Consider the following 20,446-nt stretch of genomic DNA (forward strand, 5'->3'; position numbering starts at 1 on the left):
CATGTTTGATTCTTCAAAAAGTCGTGGGCTCGGCTTTTAAAGGATCCACACGACATTTCTTTAAGGGACACAAAAAAATATAGGTCATGGAGTCGGTCTTTGTGTCACTTTCATGCTAATACCACATTTCCTCAATTGGAGGAACGCTCACCAGTCTCAACTTCACCTCCTACTTATTGGTAACTTTTTTTCTTGGTTTGTGTAACTCAAAGTGGCCAACTTGACGGAGGCCAAACTCATATAGTTCTTGGACAACTTCTCTCACTGCCTCCATAGTGAATAATAGAACATGTTGAGGCATGCCATGCTGCTGGTGAACATAAAGCATATGAGAAAATACGGTGTTTTTTCCATTTCCTCTATAGTTGCCCCCATTTCACCAGTGATATGGTGGCGTACTGCCTCCTCATTATATGAAGTTATGTGGAAGGTAGGATTAGTGTTTCCAAAATATTGAGGAACGGGTGACTTACTAGAATTTTCTTGTCCTATTGAATTAACGGTCTTCTGCAAGATGACCTCCTCCATTAAGGGTAGAATCTGAGATTTCTCATCGCCGGACACACCACATCCTTCATTAAATTCTGATGAGCCTTGAGGACAATGGTTTCCTCCATTCTTGATGACTCCTGGTTGCGCTAGCTTCTGGTGTATCTTATCCATCTTCTGATCCATTTTGCTTCTCAGAGATTCCAAGTTCTTTTCAATGGAACTGGATTATCTCTCCAAGAATGGTGAATTTTAAATCTCTATAGAGATCCATTAATATCCTTTGGGGCGAACATTCTTCTCCCTTTCAATTCGTCCCACCATATATGAAACATTGCCTGTTGCCATAATCTCCTCTTTTTCTTCGGAGTTGGCTGCTACATAATCTTTGTTGTTTTTATTATTTTTCTCTGGCGGTATTGTGATTCGGTCTCATTAGGCGTGCCAATTTTTTTTTTAGCTCTTTCGCGGGAAATGTGGGCATGCCAGATAATTATAATATTCTCCAAATATGAAATTAAACTGAGTGCGCCTACTAACTTCTAAAATCGAATGACTGTTGGAAATAAAAGAGACCTTGAAATTTCCTGAGGTTCTGATAATCAAAACGACACCGGCCTAAGAAATACTTGAAGAACAAAATAAAATAAATTGAAAGAAAATGATGTGCTTGGATTGAAATTAAATTGAACAGCTACAGGCTGAGAAATAAAATTGAAAATGGAAAATTGCACTGAAAATTCTAAAAATGATGAAGTTTTGGGATAATTTGATAGAGTTTTGTTTGAGTGCATTGAGTTGTTGAGTTTCTCATCATGATTTTTGCCTTTTGTAGATGTTGGGAGTAACTTCCTGTTATTTTCACCAATTCACGTTCTTCACCATATTGAGTACCCTAAAATTCACTCTAGGAAGTTGGTTTCCCCTAAGGTACACTTTAGGAAGTTGGTTTCCCCCGAGGTACACTTTAGGAAGTTGGTGTCCATCGAGGTTCACCTTAGGAAGTTGGTTTTCCTCGAAGTTCGCTTTAGGAAGTTGGTTTGCCTCGATGTTCACTTTAGGAAGTTGGTTTCCCTCGAGGTTCACTATAGGAAGTTGGTTTCCTCGGAGGTACACTCTAGGAAATTCTAAGTGAAAGGTGCACCAGGAAAATATAAAAAAGTTCCTAAAATGAAAAGTTTCCTAAACACTTCTAAGTAAAAGTTTCCTAAACAGTTTTAAGTAAAAGTTTCCTAAAATGAAATTTTCTCCCATACAAAGTGTACACCAGTATATGCATTAGGAAAACTTTATTTTTGGTGCAAAAAGTGTGGTAGAAACATCAAGCCTTGTTCGAAAATGCCAGTAAGAGCTTGCCAAATAGCCTTTGCAAACGGACAAGATACAAATAAATGGCAGTGGCTTTCAACATCATCAAGGCAAAGTGTGTACCGAGAGGCCATGGCGATTCCCCTCTGTTGAAGAAAATCAATAGTTGGAAGGTGCCCAATGATTGCTTTCCAAGTTGTGATCGACCGTGATGGGAGGAGAAATTCCTTCCAGATAAAAGAATCCCACGCAGAACGAGGTTTAGATGAGCGAATGTTATTAAAACACTCTTTGGCAGAGAAATTGTCGGAAGTACCCAACTGCCAAGAACAGAAGTTCTCTTCAATATCCTTAGGAGAGACTACACGAATAGAATCCGCAATAGCAGAAGGGACAAACTGAACTTCAGACCAACCGGTATCCGATAAATAATTGGATAAAGGCTCATTTAGACAGTGCAGCTGACATTCTGGCACATTCAAACGCTCTGCAACTGAATTACTAGTCTTTATCCCGAATTACTATTCTTTATCCAAATAAATATTTTTTTATTCTTTTACTAAAAATAAACTAATAACACGATATACGTATTCATCTAACTACATTTTAATCGGGCAGGTGACTGAAGAAGGAAAGTAGAGGATTCGGATAGGCGAGTCAAGGCGTTTGTGTGAAAACTCTATCTATCTCAAATATAGATGGAGGAAGGTGTTCAGTCAGTAAGGAAATCGACTTTTTTTCTTTTTCACCAGGTGTGGCGATCCGATCCCAGTTGATTGATCTCGACTTTACAGCTCATGAACGACATTCGTCAAACCAGACTTGAGCAGTAGGTTTCGACTTGGTCAACTGTCTTGTCTTGATGAAGATTAACTTCGGGCTCGCACTTTCGATCCGATTCGATCAACGAACCTGAAATAACATAATAAGAGAAATCGTTCAGTATGCTAATCTTGACAATAAAGACGAGTGGGATGAAGAAATATCATTTGATATGATTGAGTTAGATGGAAAAAAAAAAGAGTAGTGCCCGAGAAATTCAAGTTGAGAAAACGGAATCGGTGGGTCTCGTTGTTCTACGAAGAGTTACATGTCTAGTGGAGATTCAATATGAAAAACTTGAGGATATAACTCTTTGGTATTGTATTCACTGTCTAAGCACATAAATCCCTTCTATTACCCAGAGACCTAGAGAGAGAATCTGCAACTTGTGGTAATTTCATTTATGTTAGGGCTTGAACATCTACTTAGATAGTTGCACCGGGGCTCAGTCACAGCATTCATTTTATGTTATACTAGGGCGATTGGCTTACTTGCTACTTTGCTTTGACCAGAAGACATAACCTAACTCAGGCCAATGTGTCAAGATTAATGGACCATATAGCTCCCCATTACTCCATATGGTTTGAAGGGGGCAGAACACGTTAGATAAAATAGACCATAAAAATACATTCATAACAGAAGCTATAGGACAGTCTTCGGCGGCTCTTCCCGCACAGGCACAGACTGCTACTAAGAATCTCACATGCCTACTAGAGAGCTCACTTGAGCTATATTCGTTATATAAGAACTAAGACATAAAATCAATTAATAAATCTAAATTTACTATTCCTTTTTTAAAAATTATATTTCTTTTCAAAATTATTTGGATTAAAATTAACAATTAAGCTGATGAATATTATTGAAAACTTTGGAAATATTATGTTTTTATTTTAGTAAAATATTAAATTAAAAATTAATTGATATATATTATATAATGTCTGAGATGCTAGCTATTAGCGATCCGAGTTTAAATTTTGCAAAGTTTTCTCATGATAGTGTGTTATTCAATAATCTTATTCATTTTACTTTAACAATTTTTTTTGAATGAAGGTGGGAACGATACCTAATTATGACTGATATCCCAACTAGGTTGGCACCCCAGCCGCCATTTTACTTTAACAATTATTAAATATTAACAATATAGTCTATAATTACATTTTTAGGGAAATATTACTTAGTAGAAAGTGAATGTTATTTAATGCTCTACCACTAATGCTCTACCACAAGATAAGGTATCATCAACCATAATTTCATAGTGTAAATTCAAGAAGGTCTAAAAAAAATTCAATCATGACTATTCTTTCTTAAGAAGTCCTATTGGAAGGGTATTTGATATTTTGAAAGCGCAATAAAAAAATATTAGAAAAAATACTCAAATACTCATTGCAAGATCAAAATAAAATAGTTTATGATGCATTTACACTATATAACTACATAATATTAAACAAAATTCTTGATCCAACATTTAATATCATATATGAAAATCCCATTTTCTTTCCTCATGAATATGAATTGTTAAAAAAAATGGTCATAAAATATCAATGTCCTTATTTATTATTGGGTTAAGGTGCAAAAATACCATTAACATTTTCGATCAAAAGCAATTTTACCCATAATGTTGGTAGCCAAGAGCAATTTTATCCCTAACGTTGATAATTTGGATCAATTTCAGACACTATTATAAAACACATATTTTTGTTCCTTATTCCACACCAATTGCATATCAATTCGTTCTAAAAAAGGGATTTTATGTTTTTTATAATTTAATAATAGAATTAAAGATTAATATTTATAAATTCGGTGAGTTTTAGAAATTTTTTTGTCCAATTCGTAAAAAAGACAGTATATTTTTTTAATTTTTTCACATCCCAACATATGTTTATGGTTTTTTATTTATAAAATGACGCACATGTGAAGTGTAAATGTCAATATCCATAACCGAGAAAACAGTTTGATGAATCATTTCTCAAATTGACCCAATTTATCAATGTTAAGTGTAAAATTGCTTTTGACTTCCAACGTTAGGGGTAAAATTGCACCATTTTAGACACTAAGAATAAAATTACTCCTGATCCAAAATGTTAGGGGTATTTTTACACCTTAGCAACTAGATTTATGCAAACAACTAGTTAAATCAACTGAATACAAAAGTGATGGCTAACTGTTAATATAACATATAACATCTAAACTCTATTTAATAAATAGAACTATTAATCAACTAATAATAAGGTCTCGTTTGTTTGGGGGAAAATATTGTGTTCTGAAAAATTTTATCTAGAGAAAATATTATGCAGGAAAATAAAATATTTCCCTGTGTTTGGCAACAACACTGGAAAATATTTTCCGGTGTTTGGCTACAACATTGAAAAATATTTTTCAACCACTAAAAACGTGAAAACACAAAAAAAAAGCGTTGTTCATGTTTTGTCCATTTTCAAGTGTTTGGCCATGTTTGGTAAAGAGCGTTTTGGGATAAAAAGAGCGGTTTTGACCAATTTTAGAGGTTTGACCACTGAAACCGCTGATTGGAGTGTTTGGTGGAGAGAGGTTTGGGAGAGAGTTTTGGGATGAAAACGCTAATTTAGAAAAAGCTCTTAAAAGGAGCTTTTTCAATTAGCGTTTTGGAATATTAAAATTAATGGACTTCTTTAACCCTAATAGATAAACTCTCTTTTCCTGCGCCAAAATTAATGCCCTTATTCGTCTTTTTGCACAAACCGCTATTATCAATCAGCTAATTTTTACCAAACAGGTCTACACAAACAGCTAGTCAAATCAGCTAATGTAATCAGCTAACAGCTAATGTAATCAGCTAACAGCTAACAGCTAATTCTCAAACAGGGCCTTTGATTTTTTTTCCGTTTTTGTGTTTTTCACGTTTGTTCACCTTTTCATGTTTTTTGCAGGTATTTTTTCATATTCTCGTGTTTTGTAACATTTTCACGTTATTCATTTTTTTCGTGTTTCATATTTTTGTATTTTTACATTTTTTAACATTTTCCTCATTTTTCTTTAAACGCGTATGTTTTGGAGAAAATGTTTTACTCTTTTGAAAATGGTAAAACATTTTCCCTTATTTCTTCGTTCATTTTCCATTGACTTACCATTTATTTTCCTTTGACTTATTTTCCTGCCCAAATAGACACTAGAAAATTGGAAAAATATTTTCCTGCAGGGCCTAAATAGGTTTTTTTTTTTTTTTTTTTGAAATAGCTAATAATAAATAGGTTAATCAAACAACACTTAATCAATTCAACCAAACCATGAAAATCCCGTGTACATTAACGTATCGCATGGTGGTGACACCCATTTTCTCTTACACCCATTCAATTTAGTAAATAAATACCACATGACAGTAGTAAATGAATACACAACGCTTATATATTCTATAAAATTAAAACTAAATCGAGAAATGAACCGTGAAATCAAAATTGAAGCTGAGTTCAATTTTAATTCAAGGGCACAAACGTCACTTAAACGATCTACACAACCAGCTCAAAACAATGTAGTATAAGTTGTTTATAATCCCTCAATTCTAACAATCTAAAGATTTGTACTCTCTTTTGTGAATCCCCATATCCTTCTCTTCGAAATTCTCTTCGCCTTCCATCAACATCGATCTCGATTTCAACTCCATTGAGACTTTGGCTTCTTTATTTGTTGCATTTTACAACTGAAATTAAATAAACCTCCTAATATCAAAGGAGAGTTTACTTAAAAATGTTTGAAGGGATTTTACTAATGCAAAATGCAAAAATGAGATTAGTTACTTCATTAACACAAAATTAAGTTTTAATACATATTTACACCGTTAAATTTAACAAGTAGTGCTTATTAACACTTTGAATTTCATGTGCAAAACGGCCAAATGAACCAACTAACAATTTCATGTGCAAAACAGCCAAATGAACCAACTATAAACAATGTGATAGGTTTTTAAAACCAACTATAAACATGTTATAGGTTTTTAAAACCAGTGATTATTTTAAAAGTTCAGGACACCAATAGACAAAACGTGCCAAATTTAAACATGTAAACATGCATTAAACCTAAAACGAATTACATCTCATATATTCTAATGATGACTTATTCTCGGATTTTCTATACATCAAAAACTAAAAATAGCACTGACAAATTACATTACAGCATGGCATCACTCATTTTCTATGAGCAGCATCCATTCATTCATTAAAGGGCATCCCCGCTAAGCGAGGGTCCGAAGAGGGATCCCACCACAAGGGTGTACTGAGAGCAAACCTTCCCTCTACCATTTTTTTTTACAAGAGGCCGCTCCTAAGACCCGAACCCGTGACCTCTTAGTCACACGACAACAACGTTTACAGTTGCGTCAAGGCTCAACCCGCCATCCATTCATTCATTCAATATGCAAAAACATTGCAAGACTGCGAACTGAACACATTTAAATACAAGCTGAAATGTTTCAACTATCATATCACTTGATGAGATATTGAATTACAGATTTTTTAAAGAATCCTCTGACTGACTGACTGACTGAATCTGCAAGGAGAAATTCAACATACACAAAAGTTATGGAATCAACACTAACATCATCCATCCCAATAGTACTGTAGTTGTTAGCCATCATCATATCATTATCATGTACACTGTGGTGCAGAAAATACAAACAAACCCCCATCTTCTGCCTTTTTATCTAATCATCAAATCACCAATATCCCCTACCCAACATATTATACAAATTTTATGTCTAAGACAAAATAAACCAACTAACTGTGATTCAAGAAGCCACAAAAGAAACCACTCCGCTAACACGGCTCCATAACGTTTGCCCCCAAACTTCTCCACTGTACACCATTTGCAGATTCCTTGCCAAAATCCATCACCTCTTACTAACCCATCTACTCTAAATTTTCTGCCAACTGAACCAACAAACAAAGATACCACAAATTAGTAAAATCATCACACAGATAACTAGACCAGAACTCTGCAAACTACAAAGACCAGTGGCATAATTAGAATTGCATTCTACATCTTAACAGAGCAAGATTCAGACAAAAGGACTCTTCAGAAACATGCATTCATTTGGCAGTTGGAAAACAACTGTTATCAACTCAATGGAGGTTGCAGACACACATCAATTCCATATACTCCCTCTTATTCTTTTTTATATGTCCTTTAAGGTTGTTCACCAAGACCAATGCAACATTAATTACACTATTAAAATGATTAATTTACGCTCAATACATCTCTCCTGAATTTCTATGCAAAAACTCTCTTCTAAATTTATTTTAGGGATAAGGTACCAAAATATGCCTATAGTTTTTGGAGAAGTATCAATTTAGACCCCACGTATAAAATAGCACCAATATAGGCTTAACGTTTAAAAAAATGTATCAATTTAGGCCTCGAGAACGGATTGGACACATCATTCCTATTACTCCGTTATGTTTTGATTTCTCCCTCCACGTACAATTGACAGAACTTAACGGAGTAATATCAACGTCGTGTCTCGTTCCGTTATCGAAGCCTAAATTGATACTCTTTTAAACGTTAAGCCTATATTAGTGCTATTTTGTACGTAGAGCCTAGATTGATACTTCCCTAAAAACCATAGGCCTATTTTGGTACCTTATCCCTAAAATTTATGGCTTAATTGGGATTATTTGCATTAATACTAAACTGCTCTCTCTTATCATAAATAACAGCAAAACTGAGAAAATATTTCTAAAAGTGCATTGGTAATACAAAACGACATAAAAAAGAACAAAATAAAAAAAGCTAAAACGTCATATAATAAAAAAAATGAAGGGAGTAATACTGTTAGTTATGTATATAAGTTTCTATCATGTTCATCTATGATAAAAGAAAACACTCCAGTTCCAGAAGATTAACATAACAAGACCAACCCAAATTTTTCAAATCCAAAGAGTTCCACCATGACTTTCAACTAAAACCTCCATCCAGTTATTGCGTCTTGACACTTCTAATTGACAAGCGTCCAAAAGCTATAATAGTAACAACCATACTTGCTAATAGCATTGCCTAAATCACTTCAGGATTTCAAGATCTTTCTTGGAAATTTAGCACCTCTATATGATAAATAACAACAATTCTCGATTGCCATATAGAGTAAAGGTTTTCTCAAAATCACTCCATACAGTATTTATTCATCATGTAGTGCAAGCATGTTCTTCTGTATTCCTTGCTCTAGTTTATGCAACAGATCCAAAAGTACACCAATTGTCTATAGAAAGCATAGTTATCTAAGACGCAAGGGGGTCCTGGAGCCTTGGCGCAAGGAGCAACTTAAGGCGCGCCCCCAAGCGACACAAGGCGCACAAAAGAAAAAATCATAAATTCATAATACTAGTCACAAATAATCACAAATAGTCAAATACCAACAATAAAACCATAAAATGCATGAGTTAAGTTCTAGTTAACTACTAAGGCATAATCATAAACTCATAATACCAACTTAAAAGTTAAAACTAAAGACCAAAGTTCAACTTCAAATAATTAATAACACTAATAGTCTTCTTGACTCTAGAAAACAACTAATCTTTAACTTCCTAGTCTTCCTTCCTAATCTTCATTGGAACCATAATCATCATCATCATTATCACTTCCATCATCATATGCTTCTTGAATAAGGTTCTCAATCTCATCATCATTGTCACCTTCCTCACCAAGGTACTCATCATCTACAAAGTCGAGGCTGATGTCTGCGATATGGATGGAGAGCCTGATGTCTGTGATATCAATACTTTCTTTTGCCCTTCTCTTTTATTTTCTAAACTAATAAAAGAATTTAAAAAAAATCCTAAAAAGCCCTAATGTAGCCGAGGCACTGTAAGGCGCGCGCCTGGCTGACAGCGCCCGCCTCTGTCATCCAGAGGCGCCAAGGCTGGAGCCTTAGCCGAGGCGCGCCTTTAATAACTATGAAAGAAAGTGTCATTGTTCAATTAATTTCATATAGAAAAAACGCCCTAAGCTATACACCATAGTTATTAACTATGTTGCCCGGACACGGTATCCGACACGGACACGGGAAACATTTTTTCTATAAAACATAGGACACGGAAACGTGTAAATATTAAAAATATTGGGACACATTTATAAATATTAAAAATATTTTTTTATATTTGAATTTTTATAATATAACTAAATAAATACATATAAAAGAAATTATAAAACTCTTATCTAACCATAACTATTATATACATGAAATATAAATGATGTCAGAAAAACATTCAGAGAAAAAAAGATAAAACAAGTATGGATTCTAGCTCCGGTTCATCTAAAGTTGTCCTCATTGGTTTACCTAAGATTTATTGCTGCAGATAAAGATCCACGTACTCCTTTGGATATTCCTGCTCGTTTTCCCTTCAAATAAGGATCGACCATAATTGCTCTGTTTACCTCTGTTTTTTTCTGAAATGAAATGCAATCGTTTTTTGTCTGGGAAACGGGTTCCCCAGACAGATACGGGTATCCAACTTTTAAATATTACGGATACGGCCCCGAAACGTATCCTAGAAGTTTCTGTATCCGAAACGTATCGGATACGTGATACGCAGGCATGTTGAAGTATCCGTGCTTCATAGGTTATTAAAGGCGCATGGCGCACTAAGGCGCTAGGGGTCCTCGAGCCTTGGTGCACGTCGTCGTGCGCCATAGCGAGACAATGCGCACTTAGTGTGCCTTTGGAAACTGCCCCTTGGCGCAAAATGGCGCACCAGGCCCGCGTCATGGCGGTTGCACCACGCCTTGGGGGTGGCGCTAAGGCCTGCGCCATAGGCACGCCTTTAATAACTATGCTATACACAACAGTTAAGACTATAATAACTGCAACATAAATTCAGTCAGTTGCTTGGGTTCGAGAGGATCTTATTTGGCTTCCACATATGAAACCAACTGCAACACTTCCTTCTCCTGGATGGTCCTATATAGCATAGTTATTAGGGTAAACAATTTATAAGTCCCTATGGTTTTACATATTATACTAGTTAGTCCCTGTGTTTTTTAAAATAATTATATAGTCCCTAAATTCTGTTTGTATCAACTCTTTAGTCCTTCTTTAGAGTCCATGATCAAATTAAACTAAATAATGACAAAACTACCCTTTCTTATATTTTGTAATATAAAAAAAAAATTTATTTTTTCTATTTTCTATTTTTTTCGACACGTAATTTCTCCAAATATATAATATTTGATTTTTAAAAAAAAACCATAGAAGTTTAATTTAGCGGTGTAAATTTGGTTTCAGTAAAAAAATAATGAAAATACCTTAAAAATTATAAAATTAAGAGTAGAATTATATAAAATTATAAATGTAAACTTTTTATCTTTAATAAACTTCATGGATAAAATAAAAAGAAATATGATTTTGAAATAATTGTCAACATTTTTAATTTAAAGATTTTATATTAAATAATAAATAAAATGAGAACAAAAATTAAAAAATAATTTTTTTATATACTGATATGTATAAATATAAAAATGTTAGTGTATATATTATATAATTATATAATTTCATACAAATATGTTGATTAAATTTGAAAAATAAAAAACAAGCTTTTTTTGTAGTTTAGTGTAGAAAAATAAAAGGAGGGACTAAATAATTGATTAATACAAAACTTAAGGACCTTAAAATATGTGTGGACAGACTAGTATATTAGTTAAAAACATAGGGACTAATTAATGATTTACCCTAGTTAGTCCTGGAGCCTTGGTGAATGGCGCACGGCGATGGCGCGCGCCATAGCGAGACAAGGCACACTTACAAAAACAAAAAATTATAAAACTAATATAAAAATGCAATGAATACTAAATCATGACAATATTAAGCATAAATATGTTTTAAAATGCAAAATAAACCCCATATTAGTAAGCTAAAGTTGAATACTAAATCCTAAGTTCTACACCTCATCAAAACTCTCCAAATTAATCACTCATATTGAATTTGAATTCCATTGGCTGCTTTGTTTCTGTTTGAATTCATTTTCTGCGGTTTGTTCTACTAAACTTCTTCCTCTTATAATAAGATTTTTCCGTTGCCTCTTCTAATTAATTCAAATGTATAATCTCTCGCATCCTTTTTAATATTTGTTTTTTTTCTCATTTTGGACCTTTCAGGACACTTGTTCCATATATTTAACTGTCAAAAAAACCCATAAAACTGCCCCTAAATCACCAAGGCGCGGCTTAGTGCGCCTTTGGCAACTGCCCCTTGGCACAAAATGGCGCACCAGGCACACGCCATAAAAATGCAATGAATACTAAATCATAAAACTAACATAAAAATGCAATGAATATTAAATCATGACAATATTAAGCATAAATATGCTTTAAAATGCAAAATAGACCCCATATTAGAAAGCTAAAGTTGAATACTAAATCCTAAGTTCTACACCTCATCAAAACTCTCCAAATTAATCACTCATATTGAATTTGAATTCCATTGGCTGCTTTGTTTCTGTTTGAATTCGTTTTCTGGGTTTTGTTCTACTAAACTTCTTCCTCTTATAATAAGATTCTGCCGTTGCCTCTTCTAATTAATTCAAATGTATAATCTCTCGCATCCTTTTTAATATTTGTTTTTTTTTCTCATTTTGGACCTTTCAGAACACTTGTTCAATATATGTAACTGTCAAAAAACCCATAAAACTGCCCCTAAATCACCAAGGCGCGGCTTAGTGCACCTTTGGCAGCTGCCCCTTGGCACAAAATGGCGCACCAGGCACGCGCCATGGGGGTGTCATGGCGCTAAGGCCTGCGCCTGGTGCACCATTGGCGCGCCTTTAATAACTATGCTATATAGTTTCTTAAGACCCCCAAACCAATGCATACGATACTTCCTCCACAGACAGAGGAAAAGAAACCCTCAAGTGTGCTGGTGAGACTAAAAATCATACTTCCACAAAATATTTTAGATTGCATATTTGCACGAGGCTTTGACATCCACATATGATCACAATAATGAGGACAATAAGAAAGTTAGCAACATAGATGAATGAATTACCTCCCAATATCTAAGAGCTAAACAAGTTTCAGACATGCAGACCGCCGATTTTAACAAAACACGGTAAAATAATAGCGCATTGAGAAAAAGAAAAAAGAAAGCACTGCAACAACGGAAATGAGAAGGCATTTCAAGACATTTACAGAGTAAGATCCAAGTTTCAAAAATTCACTTGATGACTGATCTTCCATCCCAATAATCAATATCCCAAAACATTGATGATTTCATCAGTTATCCTATTTTATTTTACAGACGAAGACAATATCCGAGTCAGAACAATGGAATAGACCAACTGGAACTCCTACATACTTCTACTAATTTTTGGCCCGTGCGATGCACGAATTCATCTTGGCATATAAATATTAAAAGAATTTGTAATTTAATAATTAAAATTAATGACATAAAGGTGTTATCTAAATTAAATTTTATTACTTTATTTTTGCATTTATTTTAAATAATCCTTTTATAGATAAATATAATAATATAATTAATATGGCGTATGGAACTCTACAAGTTATATGGAATCACAATACCTATAACGATATCCTTCTACAAATATATTTACATGAGCTTCACATACTGCCCAACTTGCAAAGCATTTCTACTCTTCAATGGATACTTTATAGATGAATATGAAATCGTGAATCACCAAGCATCAACCAATGTTTAAAAACGACCACCAAATTTTATGCTCAAAAAATTGAATTTCCAGCCAAAGAAAGGTGTATCCAAAAGTGCACCCCAAACAACAAACTCTTATAATTATACCCAGACATTTTCACCTAGATCCATACAATAAAACGTGAGCTACACCATTAAATATATTATTAGCAAATTGCAGATTACCCTAATCTAGCCATGATATAACTACTTCTCTGCCAAACAATGCTATCATAAACAATGATTTTAGTAAGTTTAGAAATCAAGATGAGAGGAAAATACCCAAGTTATATGAACATTAAATACAAGCCTAATTCATATATACATTAAGGGTGAAGTACAAAAATAAACCTTTGTGGTTTGGTCAAGTTGACAAATAGGTATCTTGAGGGAGATTCCCCTAGCAAGGGCAGTCCAAACTGACTAACGGTATTAAAAGAACTTATGTGGCAATTTTTGGTCAAATAGTCAAGGGATAATTTTGTCCTTTCATGTCTCTTTTCTCTCTCCCTTCTCAATATCCCTTCTCTCTCTCTTCCTCAATCGCAGGATGAAGCTTTGATTATGGCAGAGAAAGCCACTGCCAACTTTCTGTTTCTTCTCCTTCTTCTAACCTAAATCTATGAATGAGAAATTCAACATGTAACATCAAATCTCTAGTCGGTTCATATATCTTCCACTCAAGAAGAACAGTTGAGTCACTGCAGGTTCACATGTGAACTAGAGATGAATTCTTTTCTGATTACGAGTTCGACGAAATTACCCTTGCATCCATCGAAATCGTGATAGAGGTAACAAAGAGTATTGGTACGAGTCAACTTAATCACAACAAGGTAATTTGAATCTATGAATTTTAGGGTTAAAGGGGGAGAATTAAATGCAACTTAGAGTTTTGTTGAAACTTAAATTCACTTTAAAATCATCAAAATGAAAATGTTAATGCCGTGGATAAGGAATTCCAAGGAGATGGATCTGCAAAGAGAAAGCTACACCAGACATTAGAAGCAGTTTCAGAAGTTAATGAAGATAGCATTGATGATATCAACAAGTTCAGAAATATTCTTCCTTCTAGTGAGAATTCATATGGAAAGCGTAAAGATTTTGGAGAAAAGCGTGTACTGCCAGTGTCATTGTTGGGAACATTAGTAATGCACAAGGAGAAGTAGCGGCTAAAGAGAGAGTCTAGTAGTTCAAAGAAAAGAATACTCTTTCTAAGAAGATGAATGAAAATGGGGATTGATTCATGCGAAAGATAAGAAACAGAAATGTGATGAATGAAAATGCAGCTCGAGAGTGAGAAAAAAGAGAGATTGAGGAAGAGAGAGAAGAGAGATGGAGAAGGGAGAGTCCACGAGTCGATTAGTCAGTTGTATTTGCTAACGGAATAAACCTCAAGATACATGTTTGTCAACTTTTAAACCACGTGAATTATGTTTGCAAATCGACCAAACCACAGTTTATTTTGTACTTTTCCCTACATTATATACAAAAAAAAACATGTTCTGGAAAGCCAGAAATAGAAATGGACCAACCATGAACTACTAAACTCCTTGGTTAATGTCCCTACATCAGGATCCTGAGGCTGAGGAGCTGTCACTATCTGAATCTGCAGCAATTACAACATAAGAATGATAAATAGAAGCATTTCAGCAAAATATTATAAAATTACAAGGAAACACATGCATGCATATGTTAAACATTAAACTAAGACATGCTACAGCACAGAAAATCTTATACCGCTTGACGAAGATCCAGAGTCACTGCTAGAGCTGCTTGAACTACTTGACCTGGTTCCATTGTCTCCCGGGTTCCCTACTTGAACAGGTGATGAAGTGGTAGTGTTCCTCTCATCTGCTATAAAGGGGCACAAATAATTTCCAATAACCAATTAGATTGAACTAGTTTTTGGCCCGTGCGACGCACGGATTCATCTTGGCATATGAAAGAAATTGTAATTTAATAATTAACAGTAATGACATAAAGGTGTTATCTAAATTAAATTTTATTATTGCATTTACTTTAAATAATCCTTTTATAGATAAATATAATAATATAATTAAAACTAATATATTATATTATATTTTTTTACAAGTAAAAAAGGATGAAGTGACACATCAGCTCCATCGTTACTGTTATATATAATATATTCTATATATATATATATATATATAGATATGTAGAGAATTAGGGAGATTTTAGGGATTAATATAAATTCTGTAGAACTCTTAGATATAATACAAATAAAATAATCTTTTTATAGATAAATATAATAATATAATTAAAATTAATATATTATATTTTTTATCAGTGAAAAAGTAGAAAGTATTTATATTATATATAGATTACACAAAATAAGGGGGGAAAACGAAATTCCATCCTTGTTATCCAATATCAATACCTGTTCTAGTTTCTTGGGGTGCCCCAGCAAAGGCTTCAGCTGGTGCCTACAATGACAGGAAACAACAATTCAAGCAGCAATCATTTACCAATCCCTTAGAAAATTAGCAAAAATCAGAAAAACATATCGAGTACTTACCTTCTGTTGGACATTCTGCTGAGCTTCTGCTCTGGCTATTGCAAGTTCAGCTTTTCTCTTGTTCTTACTTAAACTCTTCTTGTAGTTGGTTACAAATCTATCCAGTTCCCAAAGAGTCTCTGCATCAACACTATCAATATCCACTTCAATTTCATCGTCATGTTGGGAGAGTGTCGAATTCCTCTTCTTTATTATCTGGACAATATTATCAAGCTTCTCTGACGGTAAACCCTGGAGGTTCGTGCTAAGCTTCTGCTTCTCCTCGTAAGTCATGTCCCTCTTGTGGGGATCCTTTGCCTTAGGCTTTTTTGGAGCAGGGGTTCTACCTGAAGGAGTTGTGCTGATAGATTTTGGTCTGGGATCAGTAGAAGGATACGCCATGAATTCTGATCTATCGAAAATCCTCCTCATATCAAGAGGGGGAGGCAACAGAGGAGTCTTTCTTGATGCGGGTGTGGGAATACCCAGGTCATAACTGGAAGGGAACCTCATATCACGATCATACTCTGACTTTATAACAGCCCACCTCTCCTCAAATATCTGCAATAGCATCTCTGCCATTATATGAACATCTTGCCCCTTTGGATTATAAGTCATAGCATTATGAAATGTAAGTCTCACATCCTCCGCGAACTCTTCAGGCGACTTGTACCAATTCTTGTTCAGTTTCGTCTTTACAGTACCCAAGTCCATGGGATGCTTAATAATAGTGAAGTAATCATGCAAACCAAGAGTTTTTACATCAACAGGAGCATTGAACACCCAACCATGCTTATGCTTCATCAATTTGTCAAGCAAAGTGCTACAATTCTTGAATACCTTGGATCCTGTTGAAAACCCGAACCCCGAATCCCCTCCTCCATGCCTCTTCCCATTCAATTTTGACTTCTTATTACTCTCTGCTGGTGGAAACTTGTCTTTTGCCAGCAAAAACTCAGAATTCCTGTAAAATTGATTGGCCTTTGGTGTTCGTTTTTCTTTCTCCACAAACTCACCTGCACCCTGATTATTCTCCAGTACTGATATGCTAAGCTGATTCAAAGGCCTGGTCTGCCTAGGGGTAGGAGTAACAATTGGAGTGGTACTCTCACGAGGAATACCCACTGACCCCACATCCGAATTAACCCTCCTAAATCCATTATCAACCCTATCATTTGGAGTAACACGCGTATTACTAAACCCGACAACAAGAGGCGGCCGCCGTTCTTTGGCTTCAATCTTTTTCACCAGACTCCTTACAATATCAAGTTCACTCTCCAGCTTCCTCCTGAGCTCTTTCTTCTCCTGCTTGGACTTCGAAGCCAAATTTATCTTTACTTTTTTCTCCAACCCTTGCTTCAATGTCCCATTCTCAGCAGGTGGTTCACGCACAATGTTAGCTACAGCTGCTGTATCTTGCTGCCTGTTGAGGCTCGAAGAATCATCAGAATTGGCATCCCTGCCTACAATGGGCGGCTGCTGAGCGGAATTTGTGTCTTCTAAACCTGGGGTTTGCGATTCTGGAACTTGAATTGTATTGTTTTCATCGTTCTTCTGCTGGGCTGAATTTGTGTCTTGTAAACCTGGGGTTTGCGATTCTGGAACTTGAATTGTACTGTTTTCATCTTTCTTCTGCTGGGCTGAATTTGTGTCTTCTAAACTGGGGGTTTGCGATTCTGGAACTTGAATTGTACTGTTTTCATCTTTCTTCTGCTGGGCTGAATTTGTGTCTTCTAAACAGGGGGTTTGCGATTCTGGAACTTGAATTGTATTACTTTCAAATGTCTTCTGCTGGGCAGAATTTGTGTCTTCTAAACCTGGGGTTTGCGATTCTGGAACTTGAACGGTATTGTTTTCAATTTTCTTCTGCTGGGCTGAATTTGTGTCTTCTAAACCTGGGGTTTGCGATTCTGGAACTTGAACTGTATTGTTTTCATTTTTCTTCTCGTTGGTATCGTCTTTGTAGCCGTTCTCCTTATTGTTCTCGGCTTCAGTGGTTGTAGCTGTGGTGGTGGTTGCTGTTGTGCTGGGAGTGGTTAGGTCCCTGTCTCTGTCTTTGTCGTTAGTGTTGGTGGTGGCTGTGGCTATGGTATTCTTCGGAGCGGTGGTTGTCAGGTTATTGATATTGTTGATGTTGTTCCTGGGCCCCTTGAATGCTTTCCTTGTATAGACTTTACTCTCGCTATATCTCTGCTTCTCTCTTGCTGCATCTTTTCCACCTCCCTCTTCAACTATAGACCCCGAAGCCATACATGTAACTCCAAAACCCTAATTCTCTGTATCTCTCTCTCCACAAAGATCGAGTTACAAAGTGTATCGGAAAACTAGGGTTTTTCACCTCCTCGGACAACAACACTCAAAAACCCTAATTTTGCCCCAAAATCACGATTTCAATTAGGGCAAAACACGAAACAGACGCGAAAAGCTAGTCCAAGCTCGAACCTTCCACCATTAACTGTGACCTAAACTCTCATCCAGAACACACAGCTAGCTATTTACACATGTATGTATGATTCTATCTAACACATGACCGTACAGAGGGAGAGAGACAATTTTGAGATAGCAAGGAAAAAATAGGGTTAGGGTTTCGAGCTTTCTTTACCTTTCCCTCTCTCGATTCGATCAGATCTCCTTTTTCGCTCTGTCTCCCTCTAGAAACACTTTCTCTCTCTAAAAATATTTCTCTCTCTAAGCTTTTCTCTCTCTTCCTCACTATACCCTTATCTTACAGGTGTACGGTTCGCATGCATCCGTGTATAAAAGAGTTGTGTTCGGGAAGTCTCATGACAAATATCAGCAGTGTTGGACTCACGTCCTTCTGATGCGCGTATTGATCACGAATAAGTCGTAACTGCAGACTGAAGTTTGGGCGTAGTATCGACGCGCGAGTGAGCATATGGGAGAATTTAGTGGCGCGGAGTTTTGATTATTGGAATTTCAAGAGTTAGGCAGAGTGAGTAAAAGGCGCGTGAAACTTAAACGCCGGAAACTTGGGAATCAAGTTTCCGGTGAAGATCTATACGCGCCGATGATACGGTTGCTAATAGAGTATGAGAGGTTCGCAAATCAAGGCCCAAATTTTACTATTCACTTCCAGTTACACTTTGTTCTTTTTTGAAAAAGTTACACTTTGTTCTTAAAAAATAAAAATAAAATTTGGACTAAAAAAATCAATTATCTAGTGAACGTTATAAGATACTACCTCCGTCCCATAATATAAGTCGTTCTAGAGGTTTTCACACAAATTAAGAAATACAATTAATGTTGAGTCAAGTTAATAAATTTGTATTGGTTAATTTAAAAAAAATTCTCTCTCATGTCACTATTAGGCAATAAATATTGGAATGTTCAAAAACACATAAATCAATACAAAATATTTAATGTTTGGACCAAAAAACTAAATTAAAAGTTCTTGAAAAACCAAAACGACTTATATTTTGGAAAAAAATTCACTTTCTAAAACGACTTATATTATGGGACGGAGGGAGTATTAGGTAAATTAAAAAAAAAACTGTTGCGTTTACATTTTTATCAATTCGTATATTTGTGTTGTTCTTTTTAAACCATAACGGTATTACAGGAATCATTTATAACTTCAGTCACTTGAATGACACGGTTACACTTTTTATCAATTCGTATGTTTGTGTTGTTCTTTTCAAACGATAACGGTTTTCCAGTTACATAAAAAAATGAATCATTTATAACTTCATTAACTTGGATGACATAGCAAGAGATAAAATAGTCAGGAATTATTGAACCCTATAAAAAGCACCCATTCTCACCAAGACACGGTTCCTTTTCAATTTTTCTATCTTCTTCGGTTTCTTTCTAAATTAAAAAACCATATAATTCAATTCCTTCAAATCAATTTGAATTAATGACATGTTATTTTTTCCCTTTGTATTTTCGGTTGATAACCAACAGGTTTGAAGTAGAAATTTCACAAATTTTCAACTGAATTCATTGAACCCTAACTTTTTGTGTAAATTAAAATTGAAAATTGAGTACATGAGTTAAAGCTTCAATTCTTCGAGTTCTCAATTCTCTTTGGGTTAGTTCCATGGAGTGAACTATTTTTGTGGGTCTATGGTACTAATACGAATAAAATGGATAAAGAGAAACATTGGAAAGAGGTTCGTAAGATGTTGAGATCTATATGCAAGTGCATGTCGATTTTTTTGAGTGGATTAATCCCCCCCCCCCCCCCCACAAGTACAAGAGGTAGATAACTTGTAGAGGAGATGAAACGTATAATTGAACAACCTTTGAGATGAAAACGGGAATTGTTGTGCGCGTGAGGTGAAATTGCAATGTGATATAAGAGGCATGCTAAAGAGTAAGAAGAAGCTATAGATGGTTAATTTGAGTCAGTGGCATAGAGTGAACTATTTTTGCGGGTTTAGGGCACCAATACAAAGAGAATGGACAAAGAGAAACACTCGAAGGAGGTTTGTAAAATGTGTGAGATGTCCATATGCAAGTGCATGTTGATTTTTTTTAATGGATTAATCCCCCCACATGTCCAAGAGGTAGAGAACTTTTAGAGGAGAGAAAGCACATAATTCAAAACCTTGGAGATGAAATCTGAAATTGTCGTGCGCGTGAGGTGAAATTGTAGTGTGATATAAGAGGCGTGCTATAAAGTAAGAAGG

General features: G+C 35.2%; 1 protein-coding gene across 2 annotated transcripts; it reads right to left on the bottom strand.

The window, feature by feature from the left end:
• Window positions 1-7,044: 7,044 nt before the first annotated feature.
• Window positions 7,045-18,507, bottom strand: LOC136229313 (transcription factor GTE4-like). 2 transcript variants are annotated; one of them, XM_066018012.1, is made up of 5 exons: window positions 15,816-18,507; window positions 15,678-15,723; window positions 15,017-15,130; window positions 14,812-14,885; window positions 7,045-7,517 (listed from the first exon to the last, which is right to left on the bottom strand). In XM_066018012.1, the coding sequence occupies exons 1-4, from the start codon at window positions 18,042-18,044 to the stop codon at window positions 14,848-14,850; spliced, it is 2,427 nt and encodes an 808-aa protein (XP_065874084.1). In that variant the 5' UTR covers window positions 18,045-18,507; the 3' UTR covers window positions 7,045-7,517; window positions 14,812-14,847. The 2 variants fall into 2 exon arrangements, with proteins under 2 accessions (XP_065874084.1, XP_065874083.1); XM_066018011.1 differs by having other exon boundaries at window positions 15,017-15,133.
• Window positions 18,508-20,446: the final 1,939 nt, after the last annotated feature.

The sequence above is a fragment of the Euphorbia lathyris genome, chromosome 5, assembly GCF_963576675.1.
Source record: "Euphorbia lathyris chromosome 5, ddEupLath1.1, whole genome shotgun sequence".
NCBI lineage: Eukaryota > Viridiplantae > Streptophyta > Magnoliopsida > Malpighiales > Euphorbiaceae > Euphorbia > Euphorbia lathyris.

What these genes read in the sequence shown, in the direction of transcription:
- LOC136229313 (XM_066018011.1), bottom strand. Translation starts at nt 18,044, where the DNA reads ATGGCTTCGGGGTCTATAGTTGAAGAGGGAGGTGGAAAAGATGCAGCA. An exon ending in ACCCCAAGAAACTAGAACAG is followed by an intron (nt 15,134 to 15,677) that starts GTATTGATATTG and finishes GCCCCTTTATAG; the next exon opens with CAGATGAGAGGAACACTACC. An exon ending in CTCTGGATCTTCGTCAAGCG is followed by an intron (nt 14,886 to 15,016) that starts GTATAAGATTTT and finishes TAATTGCTGCAG; the next exon opens with ATTCAGATAGTGACAGCTCC.